The 17,453-nt window shown below is 42.9% G+C and overlaps 1 protein-coding gene and 1 long non-coding RNA gene across 3 annotated transcripts; one reads left to right on the plus strand and one right to left on the minus strand.

The window, feature by feature from the left end:
- The first annotated feature begins 787 nt into the window (after positions 1–787).
- LOC118171038 lies at positions 788–6,991 on the plus strand. The gene is made up of 3 exons (XR_004753014.1): positions 788–1,556; positions 2,226–2,362; positions 6,856–6,991. It is a non-coding gene; the product is annotated as an uncharacterized LOC118171038 (long non-coding RNA).
- Positions 6,107–16,633, minus strand: LOC118171036 (torsin-1A-interacting protein 1-like). 2 transcript variants are annotated; one of them, XM_035333781.1, is made up of 6 exons: positions 16,289–16,633; positions 16,105–16,173; positions 12,697–12,816; positions 11,352–11,408; positions 8,781–8,852; positions 6,107–7,673 (listed from the first exon to the last, which is right to left on the minus strand). In XM_035333781.1, exons 1-6 carry the CDS (start codon positions 16,626–16,628, stop codon positions 6,874–6,876), a joined length of 1,458 nt encoding a protein of 485 aa, XP_035189672.1. In that variant the 5' UTR covers positions 16,629–16,633; the 3' UTR covers positions 6,107–6,873. The 2 variants fall into 2 exon arrangements, with proteins under 2 accessions (XP_035189672.1, XP_035189670.1); XM_035333779.1 differs by having other exon boundaries at positions 12,697–12,819.
- Between the last annotated feature and the right edge of the window lie 820 nt (positions 16,634–17,453).

Genomic DNA, 17,453 nt, shown 5'->3' on the forward strand with positions numbered 1-17,453 from the left:
GGGGCCGCTCCCGGCGCCTCCTCACCTGGCGACGGCGACGTCGGCGGCCGATCGACGCCCGCCGCCCCGGGGGCAGGTCCCGGGGCATGCCGCGGGAGCGGAGGGAAGGGCGGCGGGAGCGGGCGGCGCCCCGAGCTCGGCTCCGCTGCCCACCGCTGCGCGGTGCCTCAGCGCCGCCGGCCCGCCGCCATTACCGGCCCGCGCCTCACACGGAGTCGGCGGCAGCGGCGGCGAGAGCGGGAGCTGCCGGGCAAGTCTCGCGAGAACCGGCCGGCCGCCGACCTCCCCAAGATGGCGGCGCCGCGCCGTCCCGCTCGCCTCCCTCCCTTCCTCGCCGCCATGTTGTGTGCGGCGCGGCCTGCCCGGCCCGCTCCGCCAGGCCTATCTCGGCCGGGGCCCGGGCCCCCCGCCTCAGGGACACCGTCCTCCCGCGTCCTCCTCCCGGCTTCTCGCCTCTTTCTTCCACGGTCTCGCTGCCTCAGCCCGCGTCCGAGCGCTGTGGCACCGAGAGCAGCGGCAGGGCCGGGTGTCCGGGTTTTGGTGCAAGGAGCGCTTCGCAATGCTTGTTAGCTGACGGGGCTGGCGTGTTCGCCAAACAACTCCAGTCGAAACCAGAACACCATCTTTCAGGCGTTTGTATTCACAGCCAAATCATCCTCACAAAAACTATATATATATATATATATATTTAATAAAATGAAAGCGGCTCTGATTACTCCCGGTTTCCAAATTTGAGTTTAAATATTAACAAAACGTTTGCAAAACTTCACAGGGATGACTTAAGTGCCACAGACTTAATTTCACTTTTAATAGTTATTATGCACCCGGAAAAGTCTGTTAGCAGGCTACCTGCTGTTGCATATATTCCCCCCCAAAAAATGCATTAAAACCACCCACATTTCAAAAATAGGTCTAAGATGTTATCCAACCGTAACAAAATTATTTCCACTGAAGAAGGAAAGTCATTAGAATAGGAAAAAAATAAATGATTCCTACAGTTATTTTGGGAACGTCTCCTTCAGGGCTTGTCTACAACTCCACCAGACTCTGGTTTTCAATCATTAGTATGCTTGTTTGATTACAGATGCCAAATTTCTTGGGGGAGCACGGGGGCGGAGAGTTTTCTACCCCAACCCCTAAAGGATAACTAAAATTACTTTTTTTTTTCTCCTCCCTTAAACTGAAAAGGATTAAATGATTTTTACGTAGCCCCTCCTATTGTGAATGGTGAACATTATGCATATAAATTATTCCAGTATGGGAACAACATTTGAAAACACCCTAAACACAGAGAGCTTTACAGCTACAAAGCTTAAGCAACTCAAAGCTTAATCATGTCACAATTACAGGATACCCATTTAACCTTAATTTGGCTCCTTTACATACACAAACTAATTACAGAGCATGTTTCCCAGAGTAAGCATACCTTCTTTGAAACGAGGCAAGCTTGAGATGTCAGTGGTTAAACCTTTGAAAATTGTTTTTGTTTTGCCAGGTGAAGAAAAAAAAAATATGTGAACACTGAAAGACATGCATGGCTCCAATAGGAAAAAGGGGTGTAAGTGGTGCCTCGTTCCCTCCTGAATTCTCAAAGAACAAACCTGTGCCTCCCAAATGCAGGAGACAACTGTTAGCTATAATATCAATAATTTCAGCCAATGAAGGCAATATTACAACAGCATATGGGAGCTCTAATCACAGACAAGGGCAAATTAAATTATTACATTGCCCATCATCACCTAGTGTTTACTTAAATTCAGTGCTAAATATTGCAGGCTTGGCAGCCTTTTTAAATTATTCAGCACTTTTGTAATACATTGGCTTTTTAATTATGCTTTTAAACATAGCTTCCACTTTCTGCTTGGAAGCAGTTAATCTAGTTTCAAGCTCCTTTTCATTTTCAGGCAAACAAGGAATCACATTAGGATTTTCTCAAACATGAAAATCATTTTTCAGTCAGTCAAAATTAAAAGGCAATGTTTGACTACTCTGTTTGTTGCTTCTATACGGCTTCTATTCTCTGTATCAGTGGAACTTAATCATAAAACCTTGCATTACTAAAGATTCCGTACAGTGTGCATAAAGCTCTCACAGGCAGACCTGACACACACACAAAAAAAAAAAAAAAAAAAAAAAAAAAAAGGAGAAAAATTCTTATGGCAAATGCAGCACTCTTAGGAAATTCTCTAAGATCAGAAATAAGGACACTATTTACCTGCAAACAGCCACAGCTGAGAGAAAAGGAAGAACTGAACACTCCGGTCCCGATCCAGTTTGATGAACTGCTCGTTAAGCTGTGAAGCAATGGAGATAATGCAGCAAGCACTCCCCAAGCACTGGAAGCGGCGGATGGAGACAGATAGTAAGTTAAGGCTAAGGAGCCACAATCTCATCTTACACTAACTTGGCTATTGCAGCTTTAAGAGAGAGGTTTGGAAAGTTTTCCACTCCATATTACTCTTGCACACCCCTTCTAAAATTAGAAAGAGGCAGCTGGCTATTGCAACTGAAAGAGCGAAGGGATCCCTCCCAGCCTGCCTCCCCCCCTTTCCTTGACTGACGCGGCTCCCAAGAGCCATGGAGGAATTTGGGGAAGGGTGCTTCCACCTGTTGAACGTGGAATGAGGTTGTCCAGGCACTCCATTATAAATCCAACTGTCAGGCGCTGACAATAAAACAGGACACAGGACAGCTGTTTGGACTACAAGAACTCCCTTCCTTCCCCTTCTACATACTCCTACAATTTTGCAGCTTTGTCTCACAGCAGAAACAATGCGTGAAAAATTGTCCTCTGGGTGATTTGGGCTTATAAAACAGAAGGACTCACTATAGATCACTTCAGATTTGGTCTCAGTTTTCCAGCTGTGCTACAGAATCTTAGCACAGAATCTGGCAAGTTGTTCATCTATCAGCATGCACCTCCAAAATCACATTTTTTTCTAAATAAATAATGGCAATTGCACCACAGACAGTGCATATAACTTCATTCTGTACAGAAAGTACTCGTATACGTCTACCGTAACGTGGAACTCACCTTGCCTTTTACACCCAATTTGTGTTGAATCGATTATCATTTCAAAATACATTTTTCACACTAAGATATCAAAGGCATGACTTTTTTTTTTTTTTTTTTTTTTTAAATTTGTAGAAAATGAGTAAATGCTGTTGTTGGTGTAAAAAAAAAAGGGGGGGGGATTATTCCTTATCATGAACCTGCTTAGCATATTCAAAACTCCTCTGCTCAGTGCAACATGACTCAGAGCAGGGTGTGCGAGACAAGGTAACAACAGATGAGGTGATGTATTGTTCTAGGTCCCTTTCACATCATTTGCTGCTGAAGGCAAAATAAATATTGCCATCCCCCAGGTGCACAAAGGCAACAGCAAGAATTACAGAAGAGGGCCAATGTTCTATGCTCTGCTTGGCCTGGCTACCTGCAGAGGATTCTTGCGAGCTCCCAGGCATCTGTCCATCTGCTCCCAACACGAGGAACAGTTTGACTGCCCTGGGAAAAGATCCCTAGTGGGACAAAATCCCATTTTCTCTTTCCTGGGTGTCTCACTCCAGGAAAAGCAAGATCCTGAGTCAGTTGGTGGAGAAAGCAATGAAGGAAACAGTAGACAAGTAATTTCAGGATTTCATATTAAAGGGTTAAAAGTCTATTTCTAGCAATGCACACAGTTCACCATTCAACACAACCAAATGATCTGTGCTGCCATTTCTTATTACCAGAATAGCGCTACATTTTCCAATCCAATTAGCAGAGTGCTGGAAAATAAGTGTTCTGTACTGTTTTGTCTACAAATTAGAGCTTGACTGCTTCTGCTCCCCTAGAATCACATTCTACCCAAAGTTTATATGATGTAAGCCCACTGAACAAGAATCATCCCCTTTTCAGCCTCAAGGCCAGACCTGGTGTCTTTGCTGTCTGTAACCGCACCTTTGCTATCACAGGCTATTTGATTTGCTGAGTTGTTGACAATTAAGGAGTCAACTTCAGAAATGAGATTTCTCTGGAAGAAGCCAAAGCATTTTATCATTTTGAAAACATCAGCTGGCTCTCTATCTGCTGCAGGCAATGAAATAATAATACCAAGGAGGATAGTAATCAGCTGCCTCTGAGCAACAGCCAGGTATTACTCTTCACCTCTGGCTGAGGAGGAGTTACTTAATGAGATCTGACTTAACTACCTGCCGATGCTTAATGAGAGACTTTTAGGGACAAAGCCACAAACAAGACCTAATTCTTCACCAGCAGGAACTGTCTTCTAATTCCAACCCTTCCCACTCCTCCAGAAGGGGCTGTGTATAGCATCTTGCTTTTATTTTGTCCAGACCATATACATGGAAATACATTTCACTTTCCCTACAATTACCAAAAATGTAATTCTTCCTTGTCTGTCACAGCACCAAGTAGAACATTGTCTTTAGCTTCCAGACACCTTTCTATTTTGTCTTGAAATAGGGGAACATCGTTCTTAAATCTTTTTAATTCTTAATTAATAATTCTTTTCATTTGGGGGGAAGAGGGGGGTTAATAAAAGAGAGTAAAGTGGATTACATGTTTTGTTAGTATAAGAGCATGGAATCTTAGTATAGTTAGTATAAGGCATGTCATACCTTTTTTTTTTTTTGTGTGTGTGTGTGGATGGCAACTCTGCTAAGAGCATCCTTTTTTTCTAAGCTATTTTTTAGCTTAGATCTGTCCCTTCAGCCACTCACAGCACACTAACTTGGCCCAGAAGGTACAGGAAGATGCGGCTAGGAATGGGACAAGAATGGAGTCGTCTCTTCAGTCATCTGCTGACTCTGATATCAGACTAATGAAACAAGTGAACCGTACATTAACATAAATTCCAGCTGAAATGAGAATTGAGAAACACTACAAGAACACCAAGTAAGAGAAAATTCAGAGCTATTACAGTTTCCTGAATCATGTCCAGCTAGAGAATAGCTCAGATACTATCCACCCCACTCAAGTGTCTTCTAAATTACGCAAAAGGTCTTATTTTAGGTGTATGTATCTGGGCAAAGGTAAGGGAATAGCCTTAAACATATAAGCCAGGAAGTCTGAGCACGTGAAATTCAATGGGCAAATCTGAAAACGTTTTATAAAACAAACAAGTAAATTTATTTTTAATGATTACTAAAATAGTTTACATAATATACAAGCAGATATGCTATCAGGGTACACTCAGAAATAAGTCACAGTTTGGTTGTTTTTTTAAAAAATGCATTTGTCCAGTGAAATGTTCAAAATGTGAATGCCATCTTGTCCTTCCTGAGCTATTCTTAAACATCTAGAACAGCAGCTCTTCCATGTCTTTTTTACTGTTTATATTTATTTTCAATAAAATAAAAAGCACTATCCAATGCTGGACCTAAGGGGTCAAAACAAATTCACCACTGCTTTAAGTGACCACAGTTATGTGTCTCTCAAACTGTGTTCTTTTATGTTAATATATGTTTAAGGTGATTTTGGTCAATTCCACATCACACCCCTAACTTTTGCTTGCACAAAGAAGTCAGAAGCTCCAGCACCTCCAAGAGATTTTCCTAGTTAATGAGGATGTTTACAGGACAGCTCAAGGGACTTGTGAATAAAGGATGGGTCCAAGAGCCACTATCTCAGCTGATAAAAGAAAACATCCCACTAATATGAGAGCAGTCTTCACACACTCAAATTCAATAAAACTGAACGCACTTAGACCAGTGGTTGAAGAGCACATACTAACAGCAATGAAATGGAAGTGCTGCAATTCACTTTTTTTTTTTTTTTACACAAAATATTTACAATAGAAACACATATATGTTTTTAGTCTGATATGAGGGATTCTTGGTAGGAGGCATTCTAAAAATGTGTTTTAAAAACACGTGTTGCAGATCTGTTCTTCACTAAAAGCTGATGCAGCAAGCAGCAGGTTATATGCAGACACATGAAAAAAAGATCCGTTTTCTAATATACTGAGTACCACAAATAAATAAATTCTCTTGATGCAAAAATAGTTATCTTATTAAAGGAAGAAATATTTATGTCTTCCTAAACTTTTGTTTGGAAAGGAGATGTAACAGGTCTTTAGTACACACGTGGCTTTTTCATTTTTCCCCAAACGTTAAGACTCACAGACTTTGACAAACAGCAGAGAATTCTTGGAAGCAGTGAGGCAAAGAGCTGCTAAGGGATCATTTAACTGACATCTACTACTAACTTCAAGCTAATGTCTGAAAATTTCTCGCTCTCCTGACTGGTTGGGGCAGACTCATTTTAGGAAGAAATGCTTGCTGAAAGGTCCTCTACAAGTCACAAATCTCTCAAGCAATTCTCGCCATTTCTAGAAGTCTCCAGAGACAGCTGACATCTATGCTGTAGTTAAATGGACCAAGAAAAGACTTGTGCTTAGACTCATGTCACTTTATCATTTTCAATGTATTGTAAGAAAAGGAAGCAATTCTGGCAGATGAAGCTGATGGTTTTACATCCTGTTACCTTGTTACACGTGATACTAGCTTTTATCCACTAGCAGAAGGGGATCTGATCTTCACAGCAAAGCCAACAGTGCACCAAGACAGCTTCATGAGCAGATGAGTGTTCTGCAGTTGTGGATGCTTGCTTCTAACTCCAGGACACCAAACCTGAGTAAGTTACTGAAGACAACTTACCAAGAACAATCAAGTTCCTTGTTTACGTTCTGCAGTTCATTTAGAGAAGTCCCAGTTATTTAGCAGAAGCAACCCTGCCACTTGGTGAAATTGCTTTGCACAGAAAGAACTTTGTGCTGCCTGAGCTCAGCAGCCACAATAGTAGTAGTTCTTCCCTGTTCAGCCATTACAACATATTGTCTTCCGCCTTTCCAGAGTCCTCTCTAACAACTTTTATGTGCATCCCTCCACAGGAAGGCCCTTTTCAGGCCTAACAGGTAACACAAGATGAGATATACGGCTCCACAGTCCACTCAGCTTATCTGTATCCATGCTATTGTAAGAACTAGGAACATCTGAACTGGTGAACTTGGTCCCGAGGAAATCCCTCACTTTCTCCTCAACTTCTGGCACGGTAAGGCTCTTTCCCAGTGACTGCTCATCCAGGAGAACAGTCAGCAGAAGAGCCACATCCTTAAATGCTGCATTTTCATGGTCACAGTACTTGTAAAAGATCAAGGTGGAGCCTGCAGGCAGTAACTCGAAACGATGCACCACTGCTACCTTCTTGCCTTCGCTGAACCCAGAGCTGAGCTTGTCATCCACCTCCATCTTAACAACATCACTATCCATTTCGGCTTTGTCTGCCCCGTTAATTTTGATTGCAGTAGCATTCTGGGAGAAGGCAAAAGCATCAGCAATCTCATCACTGAGGCACCTCAGCGCTTTCTCAGCTTCTTGGCCAGCTGTGAACAGTAAGATGGCTGGCTCCATGTGCAGATGGGAAGCATTGAGGTGCTTCTCAAGGAACATGCGGGTTTTTCTCCACAGATTGGGGTCCTGACTTTGGTATGTTTCTTTGAGTTTATCCATCCGGGCCCGAAACACTTGCAGAATTTGAGTATTTCTCCTTGACGAAGTTGTGTCTAAAAGGCTTGGCATTCCAATCCACCCAACACAAAACAGTGCGACAACTATTGCCAGAACCAGTAAAGTCCATCCTTTTTGAAATCCACTCTTTGATCCACCATCCTCTACAGAAAGGAGGAGCAAACAGGAAGAAAAAATAATGTTTTTAAAAGGAATAAGAAGCCAACAAGTAAAAACAAAAATAAAAGAAAAAAAAGAGCATACAGCAGAGGTCAATGAAATCATCCCACTCTCAAGCTACTGGTACAGCAGTTGAAGAACATAAAGATGTTCTAGGTTAAAAGAAAACCTTTCAGGTTTCACTTTTCCAGGTTAAAAGAAAGCCTTTCACTTCTTCAGCAACTTAGTGAAGAGTCGTCATTAAAAAAAGGACATTTTGAAGCATTTCCAGATTGACTAAGAAATTGGACATCCTTCTGAAAAAAAATGAACTCTTCTGGAAAATCCACCCTTTATTTAACCAAATCCAAATTAACAATTTAAAATGGTTCTCAGAAAGATCAAGTTTGTTCCTACATTTAGTTTCTGTAGAAAGAGCCTGATAGAAAATCTGGCAGCACCAGGATGGTTTGTGTGTTGCTGTTTCTCCTCCCTGTCCTCTTAAGGAATAAAAATGGTCTCTGCAGCAGTATTTGCATCTCAAACACTGGTGCTCGACACTATCAGAAAATGTTTGTGTTCTTTGCATCAGCCAGCTTCACAAAGAATCTACATGGCAAACAGTGCACACCAAGCATACAGAATATCATATTTTGATTTGGTTTTGTATTTGATTGAACAGTTAAACTAACACTTGTTTGACCTACTGCAAGCATAAGGCTTGATCCTGTCCCCAATAAAATCAGTAACAAAACACAACAACTTCCCTGGCAACAGCAAAGAACTATACCTCACACTATCTTTTTATGTCCTAACCTTTATCAGGACAGCAACACAACAGCTATTAAATAAGAATATCACTAGGCCTCCCTCAGTTTTAATCTTGCAGATCTCACAGACATTACAAATGGAAGACCTTAAATTTGGGTGGAAGCATTACCTATAGTACAAGACTCCTTAGCACTGAAAACACATGCGGTAGCAAGCAAAGCATCTGTTCTGGCAAGGACTGACAGTTTCACACCAGCAACCAGGAAATCTACTACTTGGACAAGCATGGGAATAGCTTATGTAACACAAGCATGAAATAAAAGTGAAAGCAGAAGTCTTACTTTTGGCTAAACGCTGTGACTGCTGCTGTGACTGCTTCACTATACTGGGTTGGTCTCGAAATTTACTTCTGCCTGTTAAGAAATTAAGAAAGCAACATGAGAAAAATACGTAGGACAGCAATTATAAGCAATCTTCCAGTGGGGAATTTGGCAGGGAGTTGAAGTCACAGATCTGCATCACCTTTGATGGAAAGCTGTTCTTAGTTATACTTTTACATACAAAATTCTCTGAAGCTTACAAGAAGGTTACCAACAGGAGCAACGGCAAAGCTATGACCTCATCCTGAGTACGACTGTATTGGGTATGGGGCTTTCTATTTCCTTCTGCCTCATCACCATCCTGTACACAGGCAAGGCAAGTCTTCAACAAGGAAGATAAAACATTCACTGCTATTACGAGCTTGAGGAGTCCCCTTCGACTCTTGGATTCCCAACTACACTCCTTGCCAAATGTCAGGTCTTAAGCCATCTTGACAATCTTGCATAAAAAGCATAACCAACCTATCACAAATCATGCCCAGTGATTTTTTAAAAATACTTTTGAAAAGTTTTACAAATAAAAATTCAGGCATTTCACGTACCAGATGACAAAATGGCAGATTTAGCAACCTGTTATGTTCTGCAAAAGGATACCATGCCCCATTTAAGTTCCCCCATTTTGCTCAAGAATGTGAGGGACAGAAAATTGAAACTTAATTAATATATGTTTTAGGAAAACAAAATAATGCAAGATTTAAGTAGGAAAAGAAAAGCAGTATTTTAAAGTCACAGTCTCACATTCCCTCCCAGCTAGCTTGGTTGAGAGACCTGCTTCACTGTCACTCAGTTTATTGGGATGAATTGTGTTTTTAAAGAAAAATGCAAGCTTTCAACTTAAAATATACTTTTGGTCTGTTTATTTAAATGGGTTCAGACAGCAAAGTAGACAGACACAATCCATCAAAGAGCGTTATGGACAACTTTCCCAGGAGACCTGTATGAATATATACAGAGCAATTATTGGTCAGCATGTTTTCTGCATTTAGTCAGTTAATTAAAAAGACATGAGAATTTCTGGCTCCTTGAGAACTACAGCCACTGGTTCAAAAGTAATATATAGCCAAATCAGGATACTGTCAATGACACTACTAAGAATAAATTGAACAAACACACCCCGTAGTAGTTATTTCAAGAAAAGTAAAATAAACACAACAACCTTGCTTCTGTATGAATGTAATCACAGTAGGTTCTAAAAGCAGTTCTGGTTTAAGCCAAAGCTCAACCGGCTTAATGAGCTGCTCTGTTCTGCAATTCCCCTCCACCCTCAGCATGGCACAGACATGGAACTTGTAGCTGGCTAAGCTGCCACAAGTCTTCTAAGCAGTTAACAGACCAGAATCATCACAATTCTGTATTTTACAGTGTACCTTGTTTGCAGAGACTAGTTTTCATATTTAGGAGACAGCTGTGATTCATATCCTTAAGGAAAACATATTTCAATGAACAATCTAATAACAGATTCTATCCTACCTATGAATCTTGCCTTATTTACAAGGCAATTTGCAATGAAAGCCAAGCAAATTATTTGTTTTGCCTAACTCAGAAGGTCTAACTTCTTTAGGCACATTGGACTTTTCAGAGTGTCAATTGATTTTTGAGGGTTCTTCACCCAGCAAGCATTGATTTGGTCAACAAGCACCCAGGATCTCTCATGCAGCATGTATTGCCTCTGGCACAGGAATTAGAAGTATCAGACTAGCAAGAACAGCCTTCATCAATTCATATTTTCAAAGGCATTTCACAAATGTGCAGCTACCACAAGATGAGCTTCTCTTATGGAAGACAGTGTGGTTTAAAAATAAAAAAATGTCTACCACTAAGTTCTCCAAAATGAATTCTGATTTGCAGGACTTTGGTTTTTACCTTTACTGTTCAGGATAGAAAAAAGTGCTGAGATGGCAAGAACTGAAGACTACTTAGAATTCAGAACATACTTTTTTCTTATTTCAAGTACTCTTCCAAGAAGAAAAGGGAGGGAAAAAAAAAAAAAGCTAAAAAATACAAAAGAGCCCCCCACCAGCATAAAAATCTGAAACAAGGAATTGGTCATTGGACAAACAAATTGGCATTCACCAGCATAGAAAAAAAGGCTGTTCCTGTCTAGGAGTATCAGACAGATGATTTAGATCACAGCAGGCCACAATTACCCAGGCAAAGTCTAGAGAGGAAGGTGATGTGGGTACACTGCTACCAAAAGGTGAAGGTTGTGTTCCCTCCCTCATGCCCACAATACCACTGCTATGTGCTCTCCATTTATGACTGCTCCATGAACCAACTCAGCTTCCTAAACCAGCCAAAAAAACAAAAGGGTCATTTTCTGTTGGGTCAGCAAGTTGAATAACCTCACAGAAGGGCCTGGCTCTGGAACAAACCAGCTTCTCCAGCTGCCATTTGTGTCTCCCTCCTGGGTCCCTCGCTACCCTCCTGGACGGAGAGTTACAGGGCACAAGAAAAATGTAAGCAGAGGAAAGAAGAATTCTGTACTTGTCACTTACCAACAGGGAAGCACTAGGTATCTATTTTTCTACTTACTCTGTAGCTTAGTTGAGTGGTGCTCTTGATTTTTCTCAAAGACATCAGCCTTGCTTTCTGAAACCAAGGCAAAAATGAAACAACTTGGTCATCACATCAGAGTTCAGAATAAAGCAGACAACCCAAACGCTTCTAGCTCTTGCTATGCAATCTTCAGAAGTTATCAGGGAAGGAGCATGTACTGTACTAACAAACCAAACCTGCTCCATATGACAGCCTTCCTGTAGAGAAAGAAAGCTTCCATATCTAATAGAAAGGGCTTTATGTGGCCCTTCACCCTGCTCTTCCCAACATGCCACACGAGTATCCTTCCCACTTTTTCTTTAAAATGCAATGATGATGAAAACACATGATTCTGTGATCGCTACTGGAAGGTACCAGGTCTGACACTTTTGAAACCGAAACTCTTGTTCAGCAATAGGGAAAAACAAAAACAGTGTAAAGTTGCCACGTTAACAATGATTCTCTATCAGACCTGGAAGAGCTCAGTAAACGGGCACATTTTTCTAGCTGCCCGAACAAAATGCCTGCATGTGCTCCTGGGAAACAGCAGGCTGACAGATTATCTGTTCTTGAGCACACCTCAGCTACTTAGTTTGCGTCTATATTTTGTCAGTCTGCACTCCTACTTGCTTTCAGTGCTCTTGCATAAGCAATGAATTTAACTGTGTGATTAGGACTGTTACTGACTGACTGAATGCAAACAACTCCCTCACTCCCCAGCTCAACTACCTGCTCTCCTAAAAACCTCTCTTACATGGCTTATCTATTTAGATGTATTCAAATCACTTTCAGCAACCTAACTACCCTCTGCTGGTCTAAAGGAGCCTGTATTTTCTTCCTCGTTATGTTTTCCTATTGCTTCTGTAATATACATCAACAATCCCTGAGCAATGAACACTGAAAACACTTGTATAGTTAGCTTCCCCCTGCTAACGTTGAAACTAACTCCTTTTAGAAAAGGGATGGTCTTGTTTTGCTTTGCAGGATGCAGTTAAAGCTCCACTCTTGTAAACACAACAGTTTTGGAAGCAGGTATCACACCACTCATCTTGATTTGCTTTTCAGGAGACAGAAGGTTATGTATTTATCAAAGTTTAAAACAACACTTTTTTGCGTATTGGGGTTTTACACCCCAGCAGATGGTTGTCACACTACAATCAGTTTTGGCTCACAGGCAGGAGCAGAGCCTGAAAAAAAATATTTTCGACTCCTTCATCTGTTTATGTTTCAACTCAACAACTCTCCCTTTTGTAAGAAAACCGAAGGGATGTCATTTTAGTACAACTTAGTACAATCATTTATTACATCATGGGAAAGACACTGACAAAACTAGTGTCATTACCTTTTAACGGTGCATGAACACTTGGTTGATGCCCTACTGCTTTCTTGGGTTCAATGCCATCATAATCCTTTGCTTTTTCCTTTGCTGGGTTCTCTGGAAGTAAGAAATTTGAAGAACTGCCTACTAGGAAAAAAAATAAAAAGATTGGTATGATTTGCAGTATCATTTGTGCTCATTACATCACAAAAATGATGAACCAAGACAGTTTCAGAACATACATGATTTAAATCTGTGGTATTTCTAGTTATGGTCTCATAAGAGTTACTTTCTTGAAAAGTAACTAGGAATTGAAAAGTTTATGGCAAGCTTGAGTTCTACAGACATTGCATTCTGCACCATCACACATTTTTTCTATTCTTTTTTTTTTTTTTTTTTAAAAAAAAAGGAGTCTTTGGCTTAAAAACACTTAAAAAAACCCAACAGACTTCAAGACACCAAATGCTAAGAGCTAGAAAATGCCCTACCGAAGGAATTCAGTGTAAACTAGTAAATACACAAGCCTGGAAGTAGAGAGACTTTTTGTACTGGGCACACAGTTTACAAACAAACAATAACAGTCCCATGTTTTCCATAGTGTTATGAAGAGGGCAAAAGAGAGAGAAGCAACTTTAGAACATAATTCCCCTTGTTAAATACTTCAACCTGTCCTTTAGCCGGGTCTCTTTTTCTCCTATCAACCATAAAGGAAATCTGAGGCACCTATGCTCCTAATTTAATCCCCAGATAGCTAGGAAGAAACTAACCCCCCTTTACATTGTTAGCCAAAATCACACAGCCATTTAGATGCTGAAATCAAACTTAGTCAACATTTCTAGCTAGGAAGAATAAAGTCCAGTAAGGTGATAGAAGTAACAGAGCAAAGGTCAGGCCTGGGAAGCCAGTCAGAAACAGAATGCCAACAAAAGAGGTTTGAAAAGACAAAGCACAATCACATTTAAGGGAAAAATCCCTCCAGGTATGGAATGAAAGCTGTAGTCCACCTGTGGAATAGAGATCATGATGCAGTGATCAAACTGAGGGATGTTCCTCTGCAACATCCACACTGGGCCTTTTTAAAAACAAAGGAACCAAGACAATACTGGGTTCTCCCGTGGTTTCACGTGTTTGTTTTTTGTTGTTGTTGTTTGTTTTTAATGTGCTTCTATAGCTCTTACCATGTGTGTGAGGACAACACACATCTTGCCACCTACCATTTATTAATTTTACCTCAAAAATAGTGAGCAAAACCTTTTTTCTCATACATTTTGGTGGTTCTAGCATGCCAGCGTATATGGAGTACAAAGGAGGCAAAAAAGAAGAACAAAGGTGAAAGAAAACCATAAGTTTTAAACTGAGATGTCAAGTCACAGGTAAAACAGTAAAGCACTGGCAAATAGTGAGTGGGACACTGTATTTTCCAATTTGTCCAAAGAAGCAGTTAAATGATTTATTTTCTACCAGGCTAGAATGAAGATTCTCTTCCATTCACTTGATATTCAAGAATGCCAAACAATGTAGCTGTAGTATTTCACTACACACTGAGATTTTGCAGGAAACTCTCACCATTAGCATTGCCTATTAATCATAGGACCAGAACGAGCTATGAATTTAAAGAGGGCTGTCCATGCAATCCATGCTTCTTCATTCCTCTCCTCTTTTTTGCACCATTCAATACTCTCAAAGCACACTTAAAAGTTGTTGCAAACATGAAAGATATAAACATACTTCACTGCTCACATAACAGCTTGCAGACTTTCATGACTATACACATATAAACTTCCAGTCCAGAACACACCTGTTGTACCCTCACAAGGCCTCAAGCCTCCTGCCCTAAGGACCATATGTGCCTCCTGAGCAGCTAGTGAGGATTTACCTGCGCCTTAAACCTGCTAGCCAGCCACCTCCTGCATCCCCATTCCATAAACCTGCTTAATCAAAGGGATTAGAAATCTGTAAATTCATAAACTACAGGCTTATAAACCAAAGTACAAAGCCACTACTTTAACACTGCAACTTGGTCTTTTAAGTCTGGTACACGTTTGCTCCTGTGGGTTCAATCTTCTTCAACACAAGAGATGAGCCTGCAACATTCCACAGCAACTACAAGCAGCACAAATTCAAGCTCCAAAAACATCTAGCAAGTGTCCTTTGCTTGTACAGTCATAAATACTACCTGCATATTTTAAGACAAATTCAGCATAGGTCACTAGCGTGCACCGTTAGCTAGCTGAACGAGAAGATGCCTGATCTGAGGCAGGGTTTTTACACTCTTAAAGTTCTTTAAATTTAGATACAGGTTGCCTAATTTATATTTAAAACCTCTAAGGAGAAGTCAGAAGCCAACTCTCCAGCTCATGGTTTCATTTCCATGCTGCTCCCCAGGAAGCATGACAATTACAAAAAAACAAAGCCCTTTTGAAAGCCCTTGTAAAGATCCACCCTGTTCGTCCTGCTGCCTCACAGGCTCTGCATTCCCCCTGGTCTTCCCTCAGTTCTGTAGAATACAACATTACAGTAGCTACAGAGAGCAGGATTGTGAGGAGGGTAATTACTCCTTCACTTCTATATCAAGCATTATAGCCTCACACTTTTACAACACTTGTGTATATAACTTTATCAGTGTAATGATAGGACAAGGGGTAGCAGCTTTAAACTAAAATAAGGTAGGTTTAGATTAGATATAAGGAGGAAATTCTTTGCTGTGAGGGTGGTGAGGCCCTGGCCCAGGCTGCCCAGAGGAGCTGTGGCTGCCCCATCCCTGGCAGTGCCCAAGGCCAGGCTGGATGGGGCTGGGGGCAGCCTGGGCTGGGTGCAGGGGTCCCTGCCCATGGCAGGGGGTGGAATTGGGTGGGCTTCAAGGTCCCTTCCAACCCAAACCATGCTGTGATTCTATAAGCAAATGCCACTGATGCTGAAAGCCTGGGGAGGTGGGGGAGAGATGTAATCATCTTTAGAGATGCCCTCAGGAAATAAATAAAAATAAATAAATCCACTTAGACGTACTACCTAAAGCAATGGCATCCCACTACTTTTTCAGATGAAGCTTTTTCACCTGCTAACCAGCTGCACTTTTTACGTTGTGCTTTACGTGCTATCTAGTTGCACCCTCGCTCTTAATGCAGCTTAATGTCGATGTTCCTCCTTCCCCAAAGGCACATCCGCAGCCTCTGCCTTCCTCCTTCAGGACGAGCCTTCTCCGTGCCCCCCAGCTGAAGCTCACCCAACTCACCCTCCTGAGCGCTGCCGAACCCTTCGCTAAAGCACACACCCAGCCCAGCTCAGGAGGGAAAAAGGGAAGGAAGCAGAGCCATCTGCTTGCAGCCCTCTGACCGGCCAAAGGCACGGGACGGTTTTAGGCGACGCCGGGACCCCTGCAGCGCCGCTGTGAGCCCCGGGGAAACATCAGCCCGGCCGCAGCCCCGCACTCACCTGCTGCCCTGCAGGCTCGGATCGGCGGCCGGGTCAGGCGGTCCGGGCTCACAACGCCGAGCTCGCCCCCTGCAACGACACACGCGTGAGGGGAGCCTCTGCGGGCCCCCCCGAGGGGGTGCCAGCTCCTTGCTTCCCCTGCCGAAATCCTCACACACACCCCCACGCACGCCCCACCGCTCACCCTCCGGCGCCCCACCGGAGCCGGGCTCGAGCTCGGCCTCCCTTTCCCTCTCCGCCGCCTCCGCCAAGCGGGGGCTCTTCCGCCGCCGCTTCAGCTCGGGGGCATCCGGCGGAGCCCGTTCGTCGCCGTCCCCCACCATGCCGCTGGCGCTGCAGGCGACGACCGCCGCCCCCTTGGCCCTGCCCAGCCGCCGCCCGGCTCGGAGCCGCCCGGGACCGAAGCTGCCGCCTCGGCGCGGCGGGGGCGGCCCCGCCAACCTCACTTCCCGCCGCGGGCCGGGCCGGCCCCGCCGCTTCCTGCGGGCCGAGGGGCGGCTCGTGGGCAGCGCCGCCGCCGCCATGTTGCGCGCGGCCCCCCCTGAGGGGGCGACGCCGCCGCCGCCGCCATGTTGTGCGCGGCCCCCTTGAGGCAGTCGCTGCGCGGAGCCCAGCTCCGGCACCGAAGTTCGGGGCTGTTTTTTTCTTTGTTGTTTGAGTGTTTGTTTGTTTGTTTTGTGTACATGTTGTGCATGGTTGAGCATGGAGGCTGTGTGAGGGAAGTGCCAGTCATACTCCTGCAGCAGCCTCGTTTATACACACATCTCACAATAAAGTATTTTAATGCTATGCCAGCACACTGTAAATGTTCGGGTTTCGCCTAGAAGCAAGTAAATATTTTTGAAATAAATTATGCATGCTCTCACCTGTACCGGCAGTTATCCTATAAGACATAAATGCTGAATGTAGGCATTGAACAATGTTTTCTAAAGCAAAAACAAATGAGGTAATAAATACTGCATTGGGAGGTTTCAAAGTACGGCTGAACTGTTGGCTCAATTCAAATCAGGTAGGAAAAGACCTGCTGGAGGCATGACTTGTGATCTCTGACCTGGCAGGTGACCTGGTGCGACTACAGCTACCAAGCAGTGTCATGTTACTCACAAGAAGCATATTATTAAATTAATATATTATGTAAATAGTTACACAGGACTGAAAAATGTGTCCTTTGTAAGCCAGCTAAACACTGTTGGTTCTTCTTCAGATTGAGAAAAATTATATCCCTGTTTAGAGATAATCCATCATTAAACAAGTTTCAGGACAGATGTGTTGAGCTACAGTCCTATATACCAGCTCATATCCAATGACTGCGAACACCAAAGGAAGAAAAGCATCTCTCAAACCCCTCC

Source organism: Oxyura jamaicensis, chromosome 8 (assembly GCF_011077185.1).
Source record: "Oxyura jamaicensis isolate SHBP4307 breed ruddy duck chromosome 8, BPBGC_Ojam_1.0, whole genome shotgun sequence".
NCBI classification, from domain to species: domain Eukaryota; kingdom Metazoa; phylum Chordata; class Aves; order Anseriformes; family Anatidae; genus Oxyura; species Oxyura jamaicensis.